At 39.7% G+C, this 26,512-nt stretch overlaps 1 protein-coding gene across 2 annotated transcripts in view; it reads right to left on the reverse strand.

Annotated features, from left to right (window-relative positions):
- LOC128688584 (uncharacterized) overlaps positions 1-26,512 on the reverse strand; it is a 69,856-nt gene that overhangs the window by 26,490 nt on the left and 16,854 nt on the right. For both annotated transcript variants that reach the window (XM_070084723.1, XM_070084722.1), the window contains 4 exons: positions 18,051-18,188; positions 7,991-9,600; positions 4,904-5,064; positions 4,220-4,395 (listed from right to left, as the gene is read on the reverse strand). In XM_070084723.1, the coding sequence (XP_069940824.1) occupies positions 4,220-4,395; positions 4,904-5,064; positions 7,991-9,600; positions 18,051-18,188 (2,085 nt within the window). The remainder of the gene's footprint in view (positions 1-4,219; positions 4,396-4,903; positions 5,065-7,990; positions 9,601-18,050; positions 18,189-26,512) is intronic.

Here is a 26,512-nt window from a genome sequence, read left to right on the forward strand (position 1 = left end):
TCATATTCATTACCATGATCTACCTCCTCAAATACCTTAGTGAAAAAAGTTAATAAATTCGTTAATAAATTCATAGGCAATGGGGTCGAAGAGGTATGGGGTAGGTTTAAAAATGTAGTGTTAGAGTGTTCAGCAGAAGTTTGTGGTTACAGGAAAGTGGGTGCAGGAGGGAAGAGGAGCGATTGGTGGAATGATGATGTAAAGAGAGTAGTAAGGGAGAAAAAGTTAGCATATGAGAAGTTTTTACAAAGTAGAAGTGATGCAAGGAGGGAAGAGTATATGGAGAAAAAGAGAGAAGTTAAGAGAGTGGTGAAGCAATGTAAAAAGAGAGCAAATGAGAGAGTGGGTGAGATGTTATCAACAAATTTTGTTGAAAATAAGAAAAAGTTTTGGAGTGAGATTAACAAGTTAAGAAAGCCTAGAGAACAAATGGATTTGTCAGTTAAAAATAGGAGAGGAGAGTTATTAAATGGAGAGTTAGAGGTATTGGGAAGATGGAAGGAATATTTTGAGGAATTGTTAAATGTTGATGAAGATAGGGAAGCTGTGATTTCGTGTATAGGGCAAGGAGGAATAACATCTTGTAGGAGTGAGGAAGAGCCAGTTGTGAGTGTGGGGGAAGTTCGTGAGGCAGTAGGTAAAATGAAAGGGGGTAAGGCAGCCGGGATTGATGGGATAAAGATAGAAATGTTAAAAGCAGGTGGGGATATAGTTTTGGAGTGGTTGGTGCAATTATTTAATAAATGTATGGAAGAGGGTAAGGTACCTAGGGATTGGCAGAGAGCATGCATAGTTCCTTTGTATAAAGGCAAAGGGGATAAAAGAGAGTGCAAAAATTATAGGGGGATAAGTCTGTTGAGTGTACCTGGTAAAGTGTATGGTAGAGTTATAATTGAAAGAATTAAGAGTAAGACGGAGAATAGGATAGCAGATGAACAAGGAGGCTTTAGGAAAGGTAGGGGGTGTGTGGACCAGGTGTTTACAGTGAAACATATAAGTGAACAGTATTTAGATAAGGCTAAAGAGGTCTTTGTGGCATTTATGGATTTGGAAAAGGCGTATGACAGGGTGGATAGGGGGGCAATGTGGCAGATGTTGCAAGTGTATGGTGTAGGAGGTAGGTTACTGAAAGCAGTGAAGAGTTTTTACGAGGATAGTGAGGCTCAAGTTAGAGTATGTAGGAAAGAGGGAAATTTTTTCCCAGTAAAAGTAGGCCTTAGACAAGGATGTGTGATGTCACCGTGGTTGTTTAATATATTTATAGATGGGGTTGTAAGAGAAGTAAATGCGAGGGTCTTGGCAAGAGGCGTGGAGTTAAAAGATAAAGAATCACACACAAAGTGGGAGTTGTCACAGCTGCTCTTTGCTGATGACACTGTGCTCTTGGGAGATTCTGAAGAGAAGTTGCAGAGATTGGTGGATGAATTTGGTAGGGTGTGCAAAAGAAGAAAATTAAAGGTGAATACAGGAAAGAGTAAGGTTATGAGGATAACAAAAAGATTAGGTGATGAAAGATTGAATATCAGATTGGAGGGAGAGAGTATGGAGGAGGTGAACGTATTCAGATATTTGGGAGTGGACGTGTCACCGGATGGGTCTATGAAAGATGAGGTGAATCATAGAATTGATGAGGGAAAAAGAGTGAGTGGTGCACTTAGGAGTCTGTGGAGACAAAGAACTTTGTCCTTGGAGGCAAAGAGGGGAATGTATGAGAGTATAGTTTTACCAACGCTCTTATATGGGTGTGAAGCGTGGGTGATGAATGTTGCAGCGAGGAGAAGGCTGGAGGCAGTGGAGATGTCATGTCTGAGGGCAATGTGTGGTGTGAATATAATGCAGAGAATTCGTAGTTTGGAAGTTAGGAGGAGGTGCGGGATTACCAAAACTGTTGTCCAGAGGGCTGAGGAAGGGTTGTTGAGGTGGTTCGGACATGTAGAGAGAATGGAGCGAAACAGAATGACTTCAAGAGTGTATCAGTCTGTAGTGGAAGGAAGGCGGGGTAGGGGTCGGCCTAGGAAGGGTTGGAGGGAGGGGGTAAAGGAGGTTTTGTGTGCGAGGGGCTTGGACTTCCAGCAGGCATGCGTGAGCGTGTTTGATAGGAGTGAATGGAGACAAATGGTTTTTAATACTTGACGTGCTGTTGGAGTGTGAGCAAAGTAACATTTATGAAGGGATTCAGGGAAACCGGCAGGCCGGACTTGAGTCCTGGAGATGGGAAGTACAGTGCCTGCACTCTGAAGGAGGGGTGTTAATGTTGCAGTTTAAAAACTGTAGTGTAAAGCACCCTTCTGGCAAGACAGTGATGGAGTGAATGATGGTGAAAGTTTTTCTTTTTCGGGCCACCCTGCCTTGGTGGGAATCGGCCGGTGTGATAATAATAAAATAATAAAAATAACATTTGTATAATAAATTATAATCAACTCCTTATGACGCTCCGTGTCTCTCACGACACTTATCCGTGGTGTGTTGTGACACTCCCTCTCAACTGTGTCACTTGACACCCTTTCTTCCGTGTAATGACGCTCCTGCTCAACCGTGTCCACTAGACACCCTTTTCTCTGTGTCACACGACACTCCTACTCTCCGTATCACATGATACCCTTTTCTCTGCATCATACACAATATCTCTTACTGTGTCACTCTTGACACCCTTGTCTCTGCGTCACACACTATCACCCACAGCGTCTTTCTTATCAGAGACCAGTCACATGACACTATTCAATGTACACTACAACCAGGCCATCTTCAGTGTCACACGACACCCTTTTCTTCTCAGTGTTCCACTACGGTCCTGTAGCATATCTCAGTGTTCCACTCCATCATACTTCCCTAAGTGTCACACTATGGTCCCAGCCCAGTTCAGTGTAACACTCCAACCTTTTCTTCATGTAATGTCCCACTAAAACAGCATCAGATGACTCCGGCCCACAGTTGACCAGCGTAGGCGGTGAGTCCGCAGACATCACCGGTAGTCCTGTAAATACTCTCTAAGGCCGGTAGAAGTACACCGTAAGATGGTCTGGTGAGTACTATCTACCGCCTTCAAGACCAGTTGACACACCACAAGGTGGTCCGGTGCAGAACACACTATGTTGCAAGCTCACTGAATGCGGCCGTCAAGTAACTGAGGCCAACAAACTCAGTGAGCTGCTCTTCTAAAAGCAGTAGAAGCCAGTAGAATACCAAAAGATGGGCAGGAGAATACTCTCTACTGCCAGTAGATCTATACTGTAAGGTGTTCTGGTAATTACTGCTGCGGTGCGTACCGTGAGGTGTTCAGGTACTTACTGCTCTAAGGCCGGCTCAGCAGTCCCCACAATGGGTTTGATGACGTACCCAGTGGTACTGCCGGCCGGCAGGTTAACTATTTAACCGCTAGTTTGGTAGGGGGCCACAACAATTAGCATGTGTTAATATGCAGTGACACAGCTGACATTTTGCTTCAGATTAATATGATTAATAAAACTTTGCCTTTTCAATTTAATTAAGCATTCAACTTTATGAAATTTATTGTGATAACATCAAGTTCAGTGTTAGGAATTTTCACCTATGAAGCTTTAATACTGTAATAACAATAATGAAGACATAATTATACAAACCACCTCAAGAGGGCTGAAGAGGGGTTGTTGAGGTAGTTTGGTCATTTAGAGAGAATGGATCAAAGTAGAATGACATGGAGATTGTACAAATCTGTAGGGAAAGGAAGGCGGGGTAGGGGTCGTCCTCGAAAAGGTTGGAGGGATGGGGTAAGGAGGTTTTGTGGGCGAGGGGCTTGGACTTCCAGCAAGTGTGCATGAGTGCGTTAGATAGGAGTGAATAGAGACGAATGGTATTTGGGACCTGACGAGCTGTTGGAGTGTGAGCAGGGTAATATTTAGTGAAGGGATTCAAGGAAACCGGTTATCTTTATATAGCCGGATTTGAGTCCTGAAAATGGGAAGTACAATGCCTGCACTTTAAAGGAGGGGTTTGGGATATTGGCAGTTTGGAGGGATATGTTGTGTATCATTATACGTATATGCTTCTAAACTGTATTCTGAGCACCTCTGGAAAAACAGTGATTATGTGTGAGTGAGGTGAAAGTGTTGAATGATGATGAAAGTATTTTCTTTTTGGGTCACCCTGCTTCGGTGGGAGACAGCCGACTTGGTAAAAATAAAAAATTATACAAGTCAATCAGAAATTGTGCATGAAAATTTAGATGAAGTTACAAACTAACCTGAATAGTATAGAGGGTATACTGAGCACCTCCAGGTTCTGTGTGTACCTCTGTCGATGGAACACTAACACTGAGGAACACTCTACCATCTAGTGGAATTTCAGCAGCTTCTAAGAGCTCCTCATCTGTAGTACCATTTCCACAGGATTCCAAACTTGATACAGATTTTACAGAGGCTGGGAAAAAATAATAGACTTGATATGTAAATAATAAGCAACTTCTCTTCAAAATCTCCTAAAAGCACAGTGTCATCAGCATAAAGCAACTGTGACTACTATTTGTATTACATTCTGCATATTTTAATTCCAAACCTTTCCCCAACACCCTATCATTCACTTCTTTTACAACTCCATCTATAAATGCGTTAAACCACCATGGTGACATCATGCATCCCTGTCTAAGACCTGCTTTACTGGAAAACAATCATCCACTCTCGTACATACCCTAACCTGAGCCTCACTATCCTCGTATGATAATATGATCCCTCTCTGTCCCAGGAATTAAACTGCCTAATTTTAATAATTAACTCTCAGCAACTTGTTAAAATATCCTCTCCATCTTTTCAGCACCTCTTCCTCCCCAACTTACATCTCCCATGTTTCAATTTTAACTGCCAAGTACATCATAATGCTTCAGTCCAAGTATAATTTCATAAACATTACAATGTTTGGTGGTAAAACTAACCCAAGGAGCCAGAACTGTCTTTATGAGTGAAGGTGAAACGTGATTTCTCCAAACTGTATCTTCCAGGGTCAGACTGCGCAGATTTGGGTTCACTTTCACTTGATCCATGAGAACTCAGACTACCAAGGCTATGTTGACTTTCCCTCTCAGTAAGTAATGACCTGGAAAAAATATATACATATTTTAAACTCCTTAGCATTAAACTATTAACCAATTTTGCAACACATCCAAAATTGTGTATTGTTTAAAGGAAGCACACATTCTAAAGCTACAGCAACATATTCTTACAAAGGAAGAAATAAATATGATATTTTGATAATACAGTGGACCCCCGCATAACGATTACCTCCAAATGTGACCAATTATGTAAGTGTATTTATGTAAGTGCGTTTGTACGTGTATGTTTGGGGGTCTGAAATGGACTAATGCACTTCACAATATTTCTTATGGGAACAAATTCAGTCAGTACTGGCACCTGAACATACTTCTGGAGTGAAGAAATATCGTTAACCGGGGGTCCACTGTATACGCATTAATAGCTCATGATGCTATAGTAACTGTCATATCTGGGCACTTTTGCAAAGACAGTGATTATGTGTGAATGATGGTGTAAGTGTTGAATGATAGTGAAAGTGTTTCTTTTTTGGATCACCCTGCTTTGGTGGTAGATGGTAGACGTGTTGAAAAAAAAAAAATACGATGTAGCCTACAATGCTGCCATTATCTAAGACAACCCAACTTCTACCTGTAACTGTTATAGTTCATTATATTTTTACATCATCATGATATGGCAACAATACCTTTACTTGACAGCAATGATTTGGATAAGACATGATATAGGCACAGATGCTATGATACTATTATTGTCTCTTAAGATTCTGCAACAATCAACCAAGCTTTATTGTATTCTTTCACAATGCATAGATCAAGTTTCACACAAAGACTAGTGAACACATTACAAGAGGATATGGACTACAGGCATTGCCAAGTCCTCTTTTTTTTTTTTTATTTGAGATGTAAAGGGGTCGTCCTCGAAAGGGTTGGAAAGAGGGGGTAAAGGAGGTTTTGTGGGCGAGGGGCTTGGACTTCCAGCAAGCGTGCATGAGCGTGTTAGATAGGAGTGAATGGAGACGAATGATACTTGGGACCTGACGATCTGTTGGAGTGTGAGCAGGGTAATATTTAGTGAAGGGATTCAGGGAAACCGGTTATTTTCATATAGTCGGACTTGAGTCCTGGAAATGGGAAGTACAATGCCTGCACTTTAAAGGAGGGGTTTGGGATATTGGCAGTTTGGAGGGATATGTTGTGTATCTTTATACGTATATGCTTCTGAACTGTTGTATTCCGAGCACCTCTGCAAAAACAGTGATAATGTGTGAGTGTGGTGAAAGTGTTGAATGATGATGAAAACGTTTTCTTTTTGGGGATTTTCTTTCTTTTTTGGGTCACCCTGCCTCGGTGGGAGATGGCCGACTTGTTGAAAAAAAAAAAATGTAATGTTTAGCTTAGATTTTCATGGCTCAGATTTTTTCTGTATTCTATATCAGATTTTAAGTTACTATTTGGATTGCTTCTTGCCTTGACTGGACTGAAATAACAGTACATGATTATACTAAGAATTAGCCCAGGTGAGAAGAGTCAACATTTGATGAAGCTTGTGGCTGATAGTTATTCCTAAGTGAAATCACAAGAGATCCAAACAGAGAGCAATGACATCCATACTTATTGCAAACATTTAGTTGAAAAATGACCTTAATAATTTCTTCTTTCTTTCAACAAACTGGCTGTATCCCACCGAGGCAGGGTGGCCCAAAAAAGAAAAAAAAGTTTCTCTTTTTAACTTTAATAATGTATACAGGAGGAGGGGTTACTAGCCTTTGCTCCCGGCATTTTAGTCGCCTCTTACGGCACGCATGGTTTACAGAGGAAGAATTCTGTTCCACTTCCCCATGGAGATAAGAGGAAATAAACAAGAACAAGAATTAGAAAGAAAATAGAAGAAAACCCAGAGGGGTGTGTATATATATGCTTGTACATGTACACCCAAGTGTAGTGTGACCTAAGTGCAAGTAGAAGTAGCAAGACTTACCTGAAATCTTGCATATTTATGAAGCAGAAAAGACACTAGGAATCCTATCATCATGTAAAACAATTACAGGCTTTCGTTTTACACTCACTTGGCAGGACGGTAGTACCTCCCTGGGTGCTTGCTGTCTACCAACCTCTTACCTAGGTATATGTCCACTATATGAATATAATTCCCCATCTCATTTTCCCTTACCTGTACTTTTCTAGTTTTCCCAAATTTCTTTTTCACTTTTATGTTCTTACTGGGGAGGAGGTTCATCTTGTGTCCATATTCTTATTTCCTAGTGCAAACAGATGACAGTGATTATTTTTGAGTTATATAATCTAATATCAGGAAGTTTTTGACAAATGCATCAGGAGTTCCTTAGTAAGCCTTAGGAATGCTTTGGTGTTTGCAAAATAAATCTCCAGAAGGAACAAGGCTTTAATGATAAAAATACTGTAGATGGATAAGCAAAAGGAATATCTGATTTAAAACTAGCCATATGTATGCTTCTTAATAACTGTGGATAATTTTTCTATCCAACAGATATGGTAGAGTTACACCTGCAGAGTTTTTATGAAATAATTCAGACACTGGTAATCACTAATTATTTCTACTCTATAACCTGAATCCATATTTTTAAAGCATCTGCTATTTAATTCTAGACAATATGGCTTTTAGTAACTCAGATAACAGACACAGAAAACTATATAAAACTGCAACAACAATAATCGTAACAGAAGGCAAAAGTGAGACGTGGAAAAAACAAAACGAGGAGCATAAAATAATATACGTATAGTGCATGGCATAAATTTAAATGCTTAATGGACAACCAGACATACGAATGAAATGATTAAGTGCTGATGAAATCTGAACACTTGTTATTATATTCATGGAGAACTAAGCCTATAAGGGCCATAATACCTAAGCACAATGAGAGCAGAATGGAAATACATGAGAAAAATGTGAATCTTAATTCCTATTAGCACCAAAATGAAGTCAGGATGCCATACCTTAATTTGGCAATTGTAGATGCCAAGTCTTCACTTTCTTCATATATTGGCGAGAGGTCTGGATTCTCCCAACCAAATCCAGCATTATTTATAGGAGGTGAATGTGGAATCTCTGAAGTACCAGGAAGTTCAGCATCTGCATTAGACTCGGACACTGTTTCAGTCGGTAGGGAGTCTGAACTCGTTAAAGCAGGAGGAACACAATTCTGGCTGCTCTGAAAAACTTCTGAACACTCACTTTGCCTTTGTGGAGGCAAGTCACCAGTTCTGGAATCCAGTTCACTACTTTGCATGGAAACCTCATCTGTTCCATCGTTCTTATCAAACGACAACATTTTCACCAAATGACCTTTTTCTTTCCTGTTTCCCAAATCTTCACTTTCACTTACACTAAATGAATCATTGTTAGCCCAACCTTTCAACTCTTCTGGGTCTTTTGGCCTGTCTAGTTCATTGAGTGAGGAACATAATTTTGCTTCCTCATCCAAGGCCATGTCTTTCTCTTTATTTATAAGATTTCCACAACTCTTACTTCTAGGAATATCTCTTAGGCTGGGTATACTTAAAGACTTTTCAATATCTTTATTATTCACACATTCACTATCCTCAACTCTAATTTCTATTCTCATTTTACTTGCTTCCTCTAACTTTGGCACCATGCAGTAGTCTTCTTCTGAAGCTGAACCAGATATATTCACTGAAGTCTTCTCATCTTTACTTGGAGAATACATTAATTTGTAATCCTCCTCCTTCATGCCTTCCACAACAGTACGTGAAAAAGGATTCTTCTTTTTCTTTACTGGTGGAGCATCAACAAAACACCTATCTTCCACAGGACTCTCCCACATCTTAGACATAAATGGCTGATACAGGAGAGAAGAGGAGTTGTCTGGTAGCAAAGGACCTGCTGTGGTAGAAATAAGTGTGCCTAATGCTGAAGACACACTCCTATAATCCTCCTCTTCACTACTATCCTTCTTCTCTAGACTGGAACTCCTTACATATTCAACAAGGGCCTCAGCATTTTCAAATTTTTTCTCTTCAGATATGTCTTTACTGGATTCAGATTTTGATGGACAACTTTCACTAAGTAATGAGTTTTGAGCAGGAAGGGAACATACAGAGTCTATCTGTTGGAGATCTGACACAGTCTCCTCTTCTATTGATTCAAGGAAATTTGTGTGTAACATTTTATCTTCATTTGCAATTAGTGATGCACTCGTCAATATTTCAACAGAATTTTGAATCAGAGTCTTTTCCTCTCTTAACTGACTGCCTTTCTGTATTTCTTCACTGTTTATTGTATCCTCTGCCACTCCCGAGAGTATTTCTACAAGTGTTGTGTTAAGCCACAGATTATCACAAAGGAGGTCCACAAGGGCCTGTAAAATGTTTTGAGCAAAAAGATCTCTAAGTGAGATCAAAATGAGGTCACAACGTGTCACTTCAATAGGTAAATAATGTTGTAGTAAAATTTGTGCAAGTTTGCGATAATACAGTTGCAGGGTTTCAGAACTTTTGAGGGCAGGGTGCAAGGGTTTATATTTGGCTTGTACTTCCTGTACTCCTGCATTGCTTAAAAACTCAACATCTTTGTGTTTCTTCGATATCTGTAATTAAAAGCCAATAAATTTTACTGCATGCATAATTTGAAATCTCAAGAACTGTTCATAACAAGTATCGTATTTTATGGCATTAAGAAGCTATTTTTCCCAAATTAAATCTCAAAAATTTACCCAGCATCCTGGAGGCTGAAGTACAGTTTATCTTTTTCTCCAGAATTTAGCCAATCAGAATGTAGGGGGGGGAGGGGTTCCTCAACACCAGAGCGTCTTGTTCGCCGTAAAATACAGTACGTAATGTAATTTTCTATTTACCTGACTGTAGATTTCGTGAGATTTTAATATCACTCAGCATATTTATTTAAAGTACTTACAAATAGGCATGTTGACAATGTACTATTTCTATTCCAGTATACAAAGCACAGACATGGAATAGGATGAATAAATGTAATATTTAGGAAGTTGATATGAGGTATTGAGAGTAGTGGGGCAAACTCGACATACAAATTTTATAAAAGATGCCTTAAACTATTTTTTTTTTTTAACAAGTCGACAGTCTCCCACCGAAGCAGGGTGACCCAAAAAGAAAGAAAGTCCCCAAAAAGAAAATACTTTCATCATTATTCAACACTTTCACCTCACTCACACATAATCACTGTTTTTGCAGAGGTGCTCAGAATACAACATCTTAGAAGCATATATGTATAAAGATATACAACATATCCCTCCAAACTGCCAATACCCCAAATCCCTCCTTTAAAGTGCAGGTATTGTACTTCCCATTTCCAGGACTCAAGTCCGGCTATATAAAAATAATTGGTTTCCCTGAATCCTTTCACTAAATATTACCCTGCTCACACTCCAACAGCTCGTCAGATCCCAAATACCATTCGTCTCCATTCACTCCTATCTAACATGCTCATGCATGCTTGCTGGAAGTCCAAGCCCCTTGCCCACAAAACATCCTTTACCCCCTCCCTCCAACCTTTTCGAGGATGATCCCTACCCCGTCTTCCTTTCCATACAGATTATATGCTCTCCATGTCATTCTACTTTGATCCATTCTCTCTAAATGACCAAACCACCTCAACAAGCCCTTTTCAGCCCTCTGACTAATACTTTTATTAACTCCACACCTTCTCCTAATTTCCACACTCCGAATTTTCTGCATAATATTTACATCACACACTGCCCTTAGACAGGACATCTCCACTGCCTCCAATTGTCTCCTCGCTGCAGCATTTACAACCCAAGCTTCACACCCATATAAGAGTGTTGGTACCACTGTCAGCATAGTTGCTGATCCCCTACATGTGTTGTATAGCTTATCTGAGTGTCATAGTTAGTACCATCCATATGTTTTTCATACATGATCCCTTGCTAGGCTAGTGACTAACTTATGTGACGTCACGTGATGCCGATGTGAGCGCTGTGCTCTCGGTCCTCGTCCTCAGTTTCCGGTAGACCTATCAAGCAACAGGACAGGCAGGTTGGGCTCCCCCATTTCACACACTGCCAATATAAGTGTTACCATCCAACAAGTGTGTTTAACTTCAACCATCACATTTCCACGAACCCTTCCCAACAAATGGTGGCAGCGATGGGATCGTAATTCTGACAATTACAGCGATTTCTGGAGATAAATTTCTACTGAGCCAGTCACCATTTTCTGAATGCTTAGGCCTGCCAAGACGAGTGACGCTTCACATCCCAGTCAAGCGTCCACCAGCCTGTTCGCTTCTGCTTACTGGTCAGTCTGTGTCTTAGTGTTTTATCTGCTTATTTGCATTACTTCCGAGGGGTTGATCCTGGTTTGCAAATTAAGCCAAGCCACCAAGCCAGTCTATGGGGGGGGGAGTCAGCCCTACACCATCCAGCCTGTCTTAAGTGCCAGCCTTGCCTGCTAGCCAGCTTTCCACCCCAGAGTTAGAGATTCTCACGCACACATGCGCATCACATGACGTCACACATGCTAGTCGATGAGCCTACTGAAAGGGAGCCTAAATATGTACATGGATGATACGATCTACAATATACTACACAAGTATGCATATAGGGGAATTCAGTAGCTATACTGACATTAGTCTGGGTAGAATTAATATCCTCTACATCGCATACTAGCTTCATATGATCTAAATGTGATTCTTTATACCGACTAGTACTAATTTCTCTAACCTTATACTTATTGCCATTGATATGTTCAACTACTCGATAAGGGCCAACAAACTTTTGATCGAGCTTAGGCATTGCGGATGTTTTGTTGAAATTAGTCAGCATTACCCTTGAACCCACTTTAACTCTGGTTGGCTTAGCATGGCTATTTGTTACTCTAGTAAATTCTGCTATTGATTTATGAAGTGATTCACGGATTCTTCTAAAAACAATGAGCTATACTGGTACGAGTTGCTATAAAATCATCAGGGTTATAATTGGGTTTCAGTGTGGAATAGAACAACTCATAAGGCAAACGCTTGTCTACACTGTACAATGCATAATGTGGAGTGTCACCTAAGGAAGCCATTGTAAGCAGAATTTATAGCACATTGAACATCCCAAGTTTCACTATTGGGGTTGATAGTGGCTCTCAAAACATCAAGTATGTACTTTCTTATTTGTTCGTTCTGCCAAACCATTACTCGCAGGATGATGGGGAACAATGGTTGACTTAGAGATTTTGTACAAGGTACACAAATTTTCAAGTATCTCGTTTCAGAATTCACCTCCATTATCTGTTACTAGGGACTTAGGGGTGGTGTGCCTGCAGATAATGCGTTCCTTAAACACTTTAGCTACTGTCTCGGCAGTCTTATCTGCAATAGGAACTAACTCACAATATCTGGTGAAATAGTCTACCATAACACAGATGTTTGTTACCCTGGAGGGAACATTTAAAATTGGTTAACAAATTAAGCGCAACTCTTTCCCATGGTTTGCTAGTAGTTGGATACACCTGGATTGGATTAGGACCATTGACATTTCCTTTATGCTGCATACAGACACTACATTTCTTGACATACTCGGAAATGTCAGTTGCCATACGTGGCCAAAAGTATTTCATCCTGGCTTGTTTCACAGAATGATCCATACCAGAGTGTGCAACACCTGGTGCATTGTGAACTAGCTGTAGAGCTACATTCACTAGAGACTGTGGAATTACTAATTGGTATACCCTTCTGCTTGGAGTACCCAACTCCGCTGTTCGATACAGTAATTCTTGACTCATGACAAAGTCACTAATGGGTGCTGGTGGCTTCACAGTCAGAATAAGATCTTCCTGGAGCAGGAATCGAATCACACCAGACCACATGGGATCTGTTCTTTGGGCATTCTTTACGTCCTCGGCAGTAAACTGAGGGTCTGCAGTTACTATACTAACATGTCACGATAAAGCATCCGCGACTACATTTGACTTGCCAGGTAAGTGTTCAAAGGTAGGATTGAACTCTTGGATAGTCAAGGTCCATCTGCCTAACCTTCCAGTAGGTTGTTTATTCTGGAATAAAGGTATCAGTGGAGCATGGTCTATCAAGACATGAACAGAGTACTGATAAATAATGTCTCAGAAGTGCTTTAAAGACCATACTATTGCTAAAGCTTCTTGCTCCGTTACTGTATAATTACATTCAGCCTTCGTAAGGACTCTACTAGCAAATGCAACTGTGTTGTACTTGCCATCAGTCTTCTGAGCTAGTACGGCATCTATGCCAATTGAACTAGCATCAGTTGTCAGATAGAAGGGCTTAGAAAAATCTGGAAATTTCAAAAATGGAGCAGACATTAGCTTTTCTTTTAGTGTTTGGAAAGCTCTTTCTTGACGGAAGGTCCAAACGAAAGGAGCATCTTTCTTAAGCAATTCAGTTAGAGGAGCTGCTATGGAAGAAAAAATTAGCAATGAAAGATCTATAAAAACCTGCTACACCCACAAAGGATCTTACGGCATCAGCAGTTTTGGGAGATGGAAAATTTAGTACTGCCGTTACTTTACTCTGATCAGTTGTAACCCCTCTAGGAGTGACTACGTGACCCAGAAACTTAATTTCTGATCTGAAAAATTGGCATTTAGACAGTTTGATCTTTAAATTGGCTTCTTCAAGCTTACCAAGTATTACATCAAGCCTTTTCAAATGTGTATCCACATCTTCAGACATGACGATTACATCATCTAAGTACACCATAAGTGCCTTACCTATGAGACCTCTAAAGATAATGGTCATGAGCCTAGAGAATGTGATAGGGGAAGATCGTAACCCAAAGGCCATACGGAGGAAATGATAATGACCTGTGGGAGTGTCCACATATACCTCAATGCACCACTTACCTTTTTTTCCTCATCAATTCTATGATTAACCTCATCCTTCATAAATCTATCTGCTGACACGTCAACTCCCAAATATCTGAAAACATTCACTTCTTCCATACTCCTCTCCAATTTCATATCCAATTTTTCTTTATCTAAATCATTTGATACCCTCATCACATTACTCTTTTCTATGTTCACTTTCAACTTTTCTACCTTTACACACACTCCCAAACTCGTCCACTAACCTTTGCAATTTTTCTTTAGACTCTCCATTAAGCACAGTATCATCAGCAAAAGGTAACTGTGTCAATTACCATTTTGTATTTGATTGCCCATAATTTAATCCCACCCCTCTCCCGAACACCCTAGCATTTACTTTTTACAACCCCATCTATAAATATATTAAACAATGAGGTGACATTACACATTCCTGTCTAAGACCTACTTTACCGTCCCTTTCTTCCACGCACCCTAACCTAAGCTTCAATATCCTCATAAAAACCCTTTAGAGAATTTAATAACTTACTACCTATTCCATATACTTGCAACATCTGCCACATTGCTCCCTTATCCACTATCATATGCCTTTTCCAAATCCATAAATGCAATGAAAACTTCGATACCTTATCTAAATACTGTTCACATATATGCTTCAATGTAAACACTTGATCTACACATCCCCTACCCACTCTAAAACCTCCTTTCTCATCTGCAATCCTTCATTCTGTCTTACCTCTAATTCTTTCAATAATAACCCAACTATTTATTAACTATTTATGTATATATAAATAAAAGAAAAAGGTAGCTTATGAGAGGTTTTTACAAAGCAGAAGTGATATAAGAAGGGCAGAGCATATGGAGAGTAAAAGAAAGGTGACGAGAGTGTTGAGTGTGCAAAAGGAGAGCAAATGATAGAGTGGTAGAGGCGTTGTCAAGAAATTTTGCTGAGAATAAGAAAAAATTTTGGAGTGAGATAAATAAGTTAAGAAAGCCTAGGGAATGAATAGATTTGTCAGTTAAAAACAGAGTAGGGGAATTAGTAGATGGGGAGCTGTAGGTATTGAGTAGATGGTGGGAATATTTTGAGGAACTTTTAAATGTCGACGAAGAAAGGGAGGCAGTAATTTCATGCACGGGTCAGGAAGGTAAAACATCTTTTAGGAGCGAAGAAGAGCAGGATGCGAGTGTAGGGGAGGTTCGTGACACAGTACATTGAATGAAAGGGGGTAAAGCAGCTGGAACTGATGGGATCCTGACAGAAATGTTAAAAGCAGGGAGAGATATAGTGTTGGAATAGTTTGTATTTTGTGTTTAATAAATGTATGAAAGAGGGTAAGGTACCGAGGGATTGGCAGAAAGTGTATATAATTCATTTATATAAAGAGAAAGGGGACAAAAGAGATTGCAAAAATTATAGGGGAAGAAGTTTACTGAGTATACCAGGTAAAGTGTATGGTAGGGTTATTACTGAAAGAATTAGAGGTAAGACAGAGCAGGATTGCAGATGAGCAAGGAGGCTTCAAAATGGGTAGGGGATGTGTAGATCAGGTCTTTACATTAAAGCATATATGTAAACAGTATTTAGATAATAGCAGGGAAGTTTTCCTTGCATTTATGAATTTAGGAAAGGCATATGATAGAGTGGATAGGGGAGTAATGTGGCAGATGCTGCAAGTGTATGGAATAGGCATTAAGTTACAATAGGCTGTAAAGAGTTTTTATGAATATAGTGAGGCTCAGGTTAGGGTGTGTAGGGGAGAGGGAGATTACCTCCCAGTAAAAGTAGGTCTTACACAGGGATGTGTGATGGCATCATGGTTATTTAACATAATTATAGGTAGGGGTTGTAAAAGAAGTAAATGCTAGGGTGTTGGGGAGAGGGGTGGGATTAAATTATGGGGAATCAAATACAAAAAAAAGGAGTTGACAGTTACTTTTTGCTGATGATACTGTGCTTTTTGGGGATTCTAAAGAAAAGTTGCAAAGGTTAGTGGACGAGTTTGGGAGGGTGTGTAAAGGTAGAAAGTTGAAAGTGAATATAGATAAGAATAAGGTGATGAGGGTATCAAACGATTTAGATAAAGAAAAACTGGATATTACATTGGAGGGAGTATGGAAGAAGTGAATATTTTTAGGTATTTGGGAGTTGACTTGTCAGCAGATGGGTTTATGAAGGATGAGGTAAACTATAGAACTGATGAAGAAAAAAAAGATGAGTGGTGCACTGAGGTATGTGTGGAGACAAAGAACATTGTCCATGGAGGCAATGAAGGGAATGTACGATGAGTATAGTGGTACCAACACTTATATGGGCGTGAAGCATGGGTTGTAAATACTGCAGCGAGGAGGTGGCTGGAGGTAGTGGAGATGTCATATCTAAGGGCAATGTGTGGTGTAAATATTATGCAGAGAATTCGGAGTGTGGAAATTAGGAGGTGTGGGGTTACTAAAAGGCTGGAGGGCTGGAGAGGGGCTGTTGAGGTGGTTTAGTCATTTAGAGAGGATGGAACAAAGTAGAATGACCCGGAGAGCGTATAATTCTATTGGGGAAGGAAGGCGGGGTAGGGGTCGTCCCCGAAAAGGTTGGAGGGAAGGGGTAAAGGATGCTTTGTGGGCAAAGGGGCTTGGACTTCCAGCAAGCGTGCGTGAGCGTGTTAGATAGTAGTGAATGGAGACAAATGGTTTTTGGGACCTGACGAGCTGCTGGAATGTTATCAGGGTAATATTTTGTGAAAGGATTCAGGGAAACCAGTTAGCTGGACTTGAGTCCTGGAAATGGGAAGTACAATGCCTGCACTTTAAAGGAGGGGTTTGGTATGTTGGCAGTTTGGAGGGACGTCTAAACTGTCGTATCTGAGCGCCTCTGCAAAAACAGTGATTATGTATGAGTGACGGTGAAAGTGTTGAATGATTAAAGTTTTTTCTTTCTTTTTGGGCCACCCTGCCTTGGTGGGAAGCAACCAACATGTTAAAAAAAAAAATACTTATAATTATTTGAATAATAACTAGTACACACTTTACCAGTTACACTCAACTGGCTTATTCCCCTTTAATTTTTACACTCTTTTATCCCCTTTACTATGCATGCTCTCTGCCAATCCCTAGGTACCTTGCCCTCTTCCATACATCTATTAAATAAAAGCACCAAGCACTCCAAAACTATATCCCCACCTGCTTTAAACATTTCGGTCTTGATCCCTTCAATCCAAGCTGCTTTACCCACTTTCATTTTACCCACTGCCTCATACACCTTCCCCACACTCACAACTGGCTCTTCCTCACTCCTACAAGATGTCATACCTCCCTGCCCAATGAACAAAATCACAACTTCCCTATCTTCATCAATATTTAACAGTTTCTCAAAATATTCCTTCCATCTTCCTGATACCTCTAACTCTCTATCTAATAATTCTCCTCTCCTATTTTTAACTGTCAAATCCATTCATTCCCTAGGCTTTCTCAGCTTATTAATCGCACTCCAAGACTTTTTCTTAATCAACAAAATTTGTTGATAGCAGCTCACCCACTCTCTCATTTGCTCTCCTTTTACATTCCTTCACCACTCTCTTAATCTTGTTTTCTCTCCATATACTTCTCCCTCCTTGTATCACTTCTACTTTGTAAACACCTCTCAATGGGAGGCAATCGGACATGATTTAAAGATATTAGATCCAATTCCTTGGATTAAGAGCACATCATCAAGGCACCCCCCCCCCCCCTTCAAATGCCTAATGTGAGACAAGCTACCTAATCTAACTGTCACTGTACATAAATTGAAATTATTGTGCATGTAAACGAGACAAGTGTACTAAAGTGTTGACTATAATCCAACACTTTTTACTGGAGTGAATCAAACGTGCCATAATAAACACAATGACTTCTCTTAGTTTACATCTATAAATCAAAGTGTTTCACCTAGTAAGGTTAACGCTAGCATCTTTTATGTGGTTAAAAAAAAAAAAAGTTTTAAAAAATAGGGCACTGTATTTATGTGTATGTTTAAATTATAAAAACTCATAAATCAGTGCAATAATATCAAAAGATCATTCTTACTTTCACAGTATTCAAAGGCCAAGTCTATCAAAGTTAAGATGCTGAGTTTGCCTTTACTATTACCAATTATTTATCCATTTTTCTTGGTGTAAATCATGATGGTCGAAAAACAAACATACAGAATGAACTGCAATCAAGTACGTACTTTTCTGAGTGCTCGGTGGTACTGACGGTAGTGTTGTACGTAGATTTGAATAACACCAGATGCAATATATGTGATGCTGCCCGATTCCTGAACTCTATGACACATACTCATAAGCATTTCTTCCAATACATCCTTGATCTGAAGGAAAAAAATTATAAACAATTTCGAGATAAAATCAAAATTACCTGTTACGTGTAATTTCATTCTAATGTTAATTTCACAGGATGAAGGAGTTAGAAAAAAAAATCATAAAATTCACTATGCAAATAAAGCACAAAGTTAATAAAATTTAGATACAAGAAAGAAGAAGCAAGAGAGGCTTCATTTGGTGGGTGTACACAAACTTGTGCTACTGCTGGGTTACCTGGTTGTGTTACTTCAACCAGTGGTGACCATGATGATGATAATGATAAATTTATAACAGGATGATACAATGTTTGTACAAAGGAGAATGATGGTAGTGTTAAGACCAAGATCATGAGCCTGGGTGCAGGACCCATAATTACTCGTCTTCTGATTAATAAACATTATTCAGAAAGGATTTCTAACACTATAAATTTGTTAAGCACTTATAATTTCCCATTGTAGCCATTTTACACACCTGAGGATTATGGCCAATAAATTTAGTATCTATAGTTGCCTAGTTGCTTTTAATTGATCATAGTAAATTGTTACCTAATTTTGTTTAATTTTTTGCCACAAGTGCTGGACTAACCTTGCTAACTATCCACAAAGGAAAATAAACTGCAAATTGCTAAAAGAAAAAAAAAATTACAATTAGCATAGGGAAATGTATTTACAAGAAAAATGAAGATAAAACTATTTTTATTTACATGTATTATCAGTCGGCTCCTTAATTTATCAGCCCCTAGAGGCAATGTTCTTATGAGCAGAGGAAAATGCAGTAGAAGAAGCACACGTAACAAGACTCAAAGGAACCTAGGTGAGGAAAGTTTCACCCTAGCACCTTCCCTCATGGATGGTTTAGTGGCTTATGAAACAACAAATATGACCAACCTACTTCAAGATTTTTACTCGTCCTTCCATGGCTTCAACAAAATTTCAACCAAGTACCCAAGAATTGCTGAGGTCCTCATGGTGCAAAAAAGCTCATCAATTCTGTCACGTAACCTACTGTGCATTCAACAAGAAAACAATAAGCTTTGATCATTACAGAACATTCTTGTAAAAAGACTGCTGACCTTGAACTCGCCCAATTAGCTCAAGCCAAAAAGATCCACGAGCTTGAGCAAAAGTAAAAATGAATGAAGACCACAAGGAAGTTCAGTCAACTGCTATTAATAGATAAATGATGTACCTGCCTGGAAATATCAAATGGATACTAGATTCTGTAATTGTAAAGTTCTTGTCTGCCTCGAGACATTAATCCAAGTTTTTGCTCATAAACCACACTATAACTGATCAAAGATGATCTGCAGGTTAACCTAGAAATTAGTGATATTAAGGAGGACCATTTGTTAGGCAACTTGAGTCTTTAAAGAAGTGTAATACTAAGATTTCATTTATATGATAGATAAAATACCTAATTAGATCTTCCATCACAATAAATAATAGTGTTTGTACACAAGTACAACAAAAAAAGTGACAGACCCTACTGTATAGGCTACAAAAATTAAACGTGAAAATGACAACATTCATCAGTCTTGCCCGAGGTTGTAAAAAAATCAGCCACAGGTCACATGTATGAAATAACTAACAAACAAGATCTAGAAACTTCCTTAGACAGAGGTTTGAGCAAGACTAAATAGCCCACAGACATTTACAGTGCCATACATCTTCCATCTTACTGCTGTGCAATTAATAGTGCCATTCCTTCCCCTTATTTGTTATTGATTAATTCCTTTATTCTTTACACTTTGTTATAGATAAATTCTTTTGTTATTTTTATATTCCATTTACTAGATCACTGTGTATTATTGTGTATTGTATTGTTTGTATTTGCTTAACTAATTTTTTTTACCTTATTCTGTGCAGTAAGTTACATCTAGACCCAGAGCAGCTAATGTACTTTCACCCCACCATTACAGTATTGCTCAACAAGCCATTAGAAACCAACACTTTCCTCAATAATATTAAAGATAGCATGGGTTACCCCAACAGATGTAAATAACTATGGACCAATATCTAGCCTACTTTTGTTATCCAAAATTTTCAAAAAATTAATTCACATGAGAGTATACTCTTTCCTAGCATCACTCAATATACTCAACCTTTGAGACAGTTTAGTTTCTAGCCAAATAAAAGCACAAATGATGCAATTATAAAAATGCTAGACTTCATTTATGCAGCTCTTAAAAATAATGAATACCCACTACACCTCCTTATTGACTTTAGGAAAGCTTTTGACACAGTAGGCCACAGCATTCTGCACCATAAACTTAAACATTATGGTATCAGAGATCATGCACTTATTTTTATTTTTATTATCACACTGGCCGATTCCCACCAAGGCAGGGTGGCCCGAAAAAGAAAAACTTTCACCATCATTCACTCCATCACTGTCTTGCCAGAAGGGTGCTTTACACTACAGTTTTTAAACTGCAACATTAACACCCCTCCTTCAGAGTGCAGGTAGTAGGTTGGTAGACAGCAACCACCCAGGGAAGTACTACCGTCCTGCCAGATGACTGTGAAACAGAAACCTGTAACTGTTTTGCGTGATGGTAGGATTGCTGGTTTCTTTTTGTCTCATAAACACGCTAGATAACAGGGATATCTTGCTACTCCTACCTACACTTTGGTCACACTTCACAGACACACACATGCATATATATATATATACATACATCTAGGTTTTTCTCCTTTTTCTAAATAGCTCTTGTTCTTCTTTATTTCTTCTATTGTCCATGGGGAAGTGGAAAAGAATCTTTCCTCCATAAGCCATGCGTGTCGTATGAGGCGACTAAAATGCTGGGAGCAATGGGCTAGTAACCCCTTCTCCTGTAGACATTTACTAAAAAAGAGAAGAAGAATCATGCACGTGCATATATAAATTCCTACCATAACAACAGACATAAGTATGTCTCCATTCAGGGCATGACCTTAACAACATGAACTATTGACACAGGGGGCCCCACAGGGCAGAGTTCACAGCCCTCTGCTTTTCCTTGTATACATCAATGATCTTCCAAGTGCACCTAAAAAGCTTAGACCTGTTCTGTTTGCAGACAATACAACTTTTGTCATCTCCCACCCAAATCTCAACTCTCTCAATAACACTCAGATATCTACCTGGATGACTATAAATAAATGCAAATCCTGCTGTTTCTCATTGAAGTATGGTGACAAAAAAAAATTATCATTGAATTAAACTCTCTATTGCCAGATGACCCCTCTGAACTGCAACATCCTCACTCCTTTAGAGTGCAAGCAACATACTTCCAACAGCCAGGACAAGTTTGGCTAACCACTTTCCCTGAATCCCCTCATAAATATTACTTTGCTCATACTGCAACAGAACATTAAGCCATAAAATCCCTTTCTTGCATTCCAGACTCGCATCACTTTTTATATGTTCAGGCCCCTGTTACTCAAAGCCTCCTTTACTCCCTCCCTTCAACACCTTTTATGACTACCTTGCTGCTGTGTCTCATCTCTGAAACATCCTGTCCCTATCCACTATGTCAATTTATATCAGTATTTTATATGTTGTTATCATGCCTCCCACCCTTTCTTTCCTCTAGTGTTGTCAAGTTATTCCTGAGTGCTCCTCTTGCTTTTGTAGTAATATTTTGTGCAGAACTGTGTTGAAAGCCTTCTTACAGTCCAAGATAATGCAGTCTATCCACCCCTCTCTCTCTCTCTCTCTCTTTTTCTCTCTCTCTCTGTCTTACTTATAAAACTCAAGTAGGTTTGTGACACAGAATTTCCTCTCCCTGAAACTGTGCTGGTTATCGTGTGCAAGCTCATTCCTTTCTAGGTACTCCATCAGTCTTTTCCTGATAAACTTCTAAATGACTAAATATGTTTGTATCTCTTCTCCCTACCAATCCAGGTTTATATACAGTACCCTCTTAGTTATCCTTTTTTTATTATTAACACATCGGCCATTTCCCACCAAGGCAGGGTGGTTCGAAAAAGAAAAACTTTCAATCATGATTCACTCCATCACTGTCTTGCCAGAGGCATGCTTACCTTACAGTTACAAAACTGCAACATTAACACCCCTCCTTCAGAGTGCCAACCCTCTACTTCCCATCTCCAGGAATCAAGTCCGGCCTGCCGATTTCCCTGAATCCCTTCATAAATGTTACCTCACTTACACTCCAACAGCATGTCAAGTCCTAAAAACTATTTGTCTCCATTTGCTCCTATATAACACACTCATGCACGCTAGCTGGAAGTCCAAGCCCCTTGCATACAAACCCTCCTTTACCCCTTCCCTCCGAAAGAAACCCAAAGTATTTCTTCTCCTATGCCAAATCAAAATCGAGAACAACGTCCAGTATTGGGCCCCTACTTAAACAAGATGGGTCCTACACAGATGACAGCAAGGAAATGAGTGAGCTACTCAAGTCCCAATATGACTCAGTTTTTAGCAAGCCGCTAACCAGACTGAGAGTCGAAGACCAAAATGAATTTTTTATGAGAGAGCCACAAAATTTGACTAACACAAGCCTATCCGATGTTATCCTGACGCCAAATGACTTCGAACAGGCGATAAATGACATGCCCATGCACTCTGCCCCAGGGCCAGACTCATGGAACTCTGTGTTCATCAAGAACTGCAAGAAGCCCCTATCACGAGCCTTTTCCATCCTATGGAGAGGGAGCATGGACACGGGGGTCGTCCCTCAGTTACTAAAAACAACAGACATAGCCCCACTCCACAAAGGGGGCAGTAAAGCAACAGCAAAGAACTACAGACCAATAGCACTAACATCCCATATCATAAAAATCTTTGAAAGGGTCCTAAGAAGCAAGATCATCACCCATCTAGAAACCCATCAGTTACACAACCCAGGGCAACATGGGTTTAGAACAGGTCGCTCCTGTCTGTCTCAACTACTGGATCACTACGACAAGGTCCTAAATGCACTAGAAGACAAAAAGAATGCAGATGTAATATATACAGACTTTGCAAAAGCCTTCGACAAGTGTGACCATGGCGTAATAGCGCACAAAATGCGCGCTAAAGGAATAACAGGAAAAGTCGGTCGATGGATCTATAATTTCCTCACTAACAGAACACAGAGAGTAGTCGTCAACAGAGTAAAGTCCGAGGCAGCTACGGTGACAAGCTCTGTCCCACAAGGCACAGTACTAGCTCCCATCTTGTTCCTCATCCTCATATCCGACATAGACAAGGATGTCAGCCACAGCACCGTGTCTTCCTTTGCAGATGACACCCGAATCTGCATGACAGTGTCTTCCATTGCAGACACTGCAAGGCTCCAGGCGGACATCAACCAAATCTTTCAGTGGGCTGCAGAAAACAATATGAAGTTCAACGATGAGAAATTTCAATTACTCAGATATGGTAAACATGAGGAAATTAAATCTTCATCAGAGTACAAAACAAATTCTGGCCACAAAATAGAGCGAAACACCAACATCAAAGACCTAGGAGTGATTATGTCGGAGGATCTCACCTTCAAGGACCATAACATTGTATCAATCGCATCTGCTAGAAAAATGACAGGATGGATAATGAGAACCTTCAAAACTAGGGAGGCCAAGCCCATGATGACACTCTTCAGGTCACTTGTTCTATCTAGGCTGGAATATTGCTGCACTCTAACAGCACCTTTCAAGGCAGGTGAAATTGCCGACCTAGAAAATGTACAGAGAACTTTCACGGCGCGCATAACGGAGATAAAACACCTCAATTACTGGGAGCGCTTGAGGTTTCTAAACCTGTATTCCCTGGAACGCAGGAGGGAGAGATACATGATTATATACACCTGGAAAATCCTAGAGGGACTAGTACCAAACTTGCACACGAAAATCACTCACTACGAAAGCAAAAGACTTGGCAGACGATGCACCATCCCCCCAATGAAAAGCAGGGGTGTCACTAGCACGTTAAGAGACCATACAATAAGTGTCAGGGGCCCGAGACTGTTCAACTGCCTCCCAGCACACATAAGGGGGATTACCAACAGACCCCTGGCAGTCTTCAAGCTGGCACTGGACAAACACCTAAAGACAGTTCCTGATCAGCCGGGCTGTGGCTCGTACGTTGGTTTGCGTGCAGCCAGCAGCAACAGCCTGGTTGATCAGGCGCTGATCCACCAGGAGGCCTGGTCACAGACCGGGCCGCGGGGGCGTTGACCCCCGAAACTCTCTCCAGGTAAACTCCAGGTAAACCTTTCCTAGGCCAACCCCTACCCCACCTTCCCCCCACTACAGATTTATACACTCTTGAAGTCATTCTATTTTGTTCTATCCTATTCTGCTCAATACTTTCTAAATGCCCAAACCACTTCAACAACCCTTCCTCAGCTCTCTGAATTACACTTCTAGTGACCCCAAACAGTCTTCAAACCTCTATGTCCCAAATTATCTGCATAATATTGCTCTCAAAGATAAATAATATCTCGACTGCTTCAGGTCTCCTTGCTTTAACTTTTAACCTCTTGACTGCCACAACCCCCAATCCTGAGGTGTCTTCTGGTGTCACAAAATTTCGAAAAGAAAAGAAAAAAAAAATTATTTTTTCTTATGAAATGATAGAAAATCTTTTCCCAAATGTAATGACACCAAAAAAAAAAAAAAAACGAAATTTGATGGAAAACTGACAGAATTACGCTTTCGTGAAGTTAGTGACCTCAGCGATATTTACAAATTGGCAATTTCACCCACTTTGAGCCCTATTTTCAGCTAATTCCGTTGTTCCAGTCGACCAAACTCATAGCTATTTCTTTAGAACTCAATTTTTTTCTATCGACTGAGTACAAGAAACTGCCCATTTACTGATTTCAACTACCCAATAACGTGATCAGAAATTTGCAAAATAATTTCAAAATAAGGTCCAGAATGAACAATGCAGACATCCCTGGCTCTAAAATAACATTTTCTTTGTTCATCAGTCACATCTCCAGGCCCCTCTGATATTACTCCTGCTTTCTATTTTGAATTTTTATTCAAACAAAAAATAGAAGATTTACTGTTATGCAGACTACTGCAATATTGTAATAATTGTACAAATAATGTTAACCCATTCATGACTGCATATTAGAATGGCTAGTTGGACATTTATTGGACAATGACATCATTTGTCTACTTTTGAACATCGGCAAAAATCAAACATTCCCCTACTTTGAGCTCCATTTCCAGGTTCTTTTTATAGTAAAACCAATCAAAATCACCTCTATTTCTATAATATGTTTTCCATTCTATCAAATGAGACCAACAAAATGAGAATACAACCATAAATACTATACGAAAATAGACCACAAAGTCAGCATTTTAATTAAAAAAATGGTCGAGTTTTTTTTTTCTCATTATGCACTGCGTGCTCCAGGATTTTTTTATATGGTTCACACTGACTATACAGACCTATTCTCTCACATGTGCGCCTACCAGCTTTCTCCTGCTTGATATGAAGCCGCTAGAATTTATGAGTATATATACATCAAACACGGTACCTCATAAGACGTATATATACGACCGAAACAGTCAAAGGGTTAAAATTCATTAATGATACTCACAAAGTGTTAGTACCATTATACTTAGGTACAGTTCCCTTTTTGCCTCCACAGAGAAGCTTTTTTTTCCATGGATGCCTGAACACACCATCCCTTCCCCTTTCTTGTAGAAAAAAGCAAGGTGATGAGATTAACAAAAAGTCTAGGCAATGATAGATGGAATATCAAATTTCTGAGGGAGGGAGTATGGAGGAAGTTGATGTATTTAGATATATGGGAGTGTACATGTCAGCAGATGGGTCTATGAAAGACAAGGTGAACCATACAAAAGATGAAGGAAAGAAGATGGGTAGTGTGTTGAACATCTGCAAAAAGGTTTATGGATGCAAAAAATAAAAGGGAATGTACTAAAGTATAGTGGTACCAACACTTTTATAAAGGTATGAGGCACTGTTTTCAAACACTGCAGCAAGGAGGTTAGAGACAGTCAAGATGTCATATGTAAGAGCAATGTGTGGTGTGAATATCATGCAAAGAATATAGAGCATAGAAATTAAAAGTGATGTGGAGACATTAAGGAGTCACTGAGGTGGTTTAGGCATGTAAAGAGGACAGACAGGGATAGGCTGACAAAGACAATGTATAAATCTAGGGGTTAGAGGTAGGAGAGGCTGGGGTCATTCCAAGAATAATTGGAGGAGCAAGTAAAAGAGGCTTTAAGTTTAAAGTGACTGAGCATCCAGCAGGCTTGTGTGAGTGTTAGTTAAGAGTGAATGGAGGTAAGAGTTTTTTAATGAACATGCTATTGGAGTGCAAGCAAGGTAATGCTCACGAAGGGATTAGGGAAAACTT

The sequence above is a fragment of the Cherax quadricarinatus genome, chromosome 13, assembly GCF_038502225.1.
Source record: "Cherax quadricarinatus isolate ZL_2023a chromosome 13, ASM3850222v1, whole genome shotgun sequence".
Lineage (NCBI taxonomy): Eukaryota > Metazoa > Arthropoda > Malacostraca > Decapoda > Parastacidae > Cherax > Cherax quadricarinatus.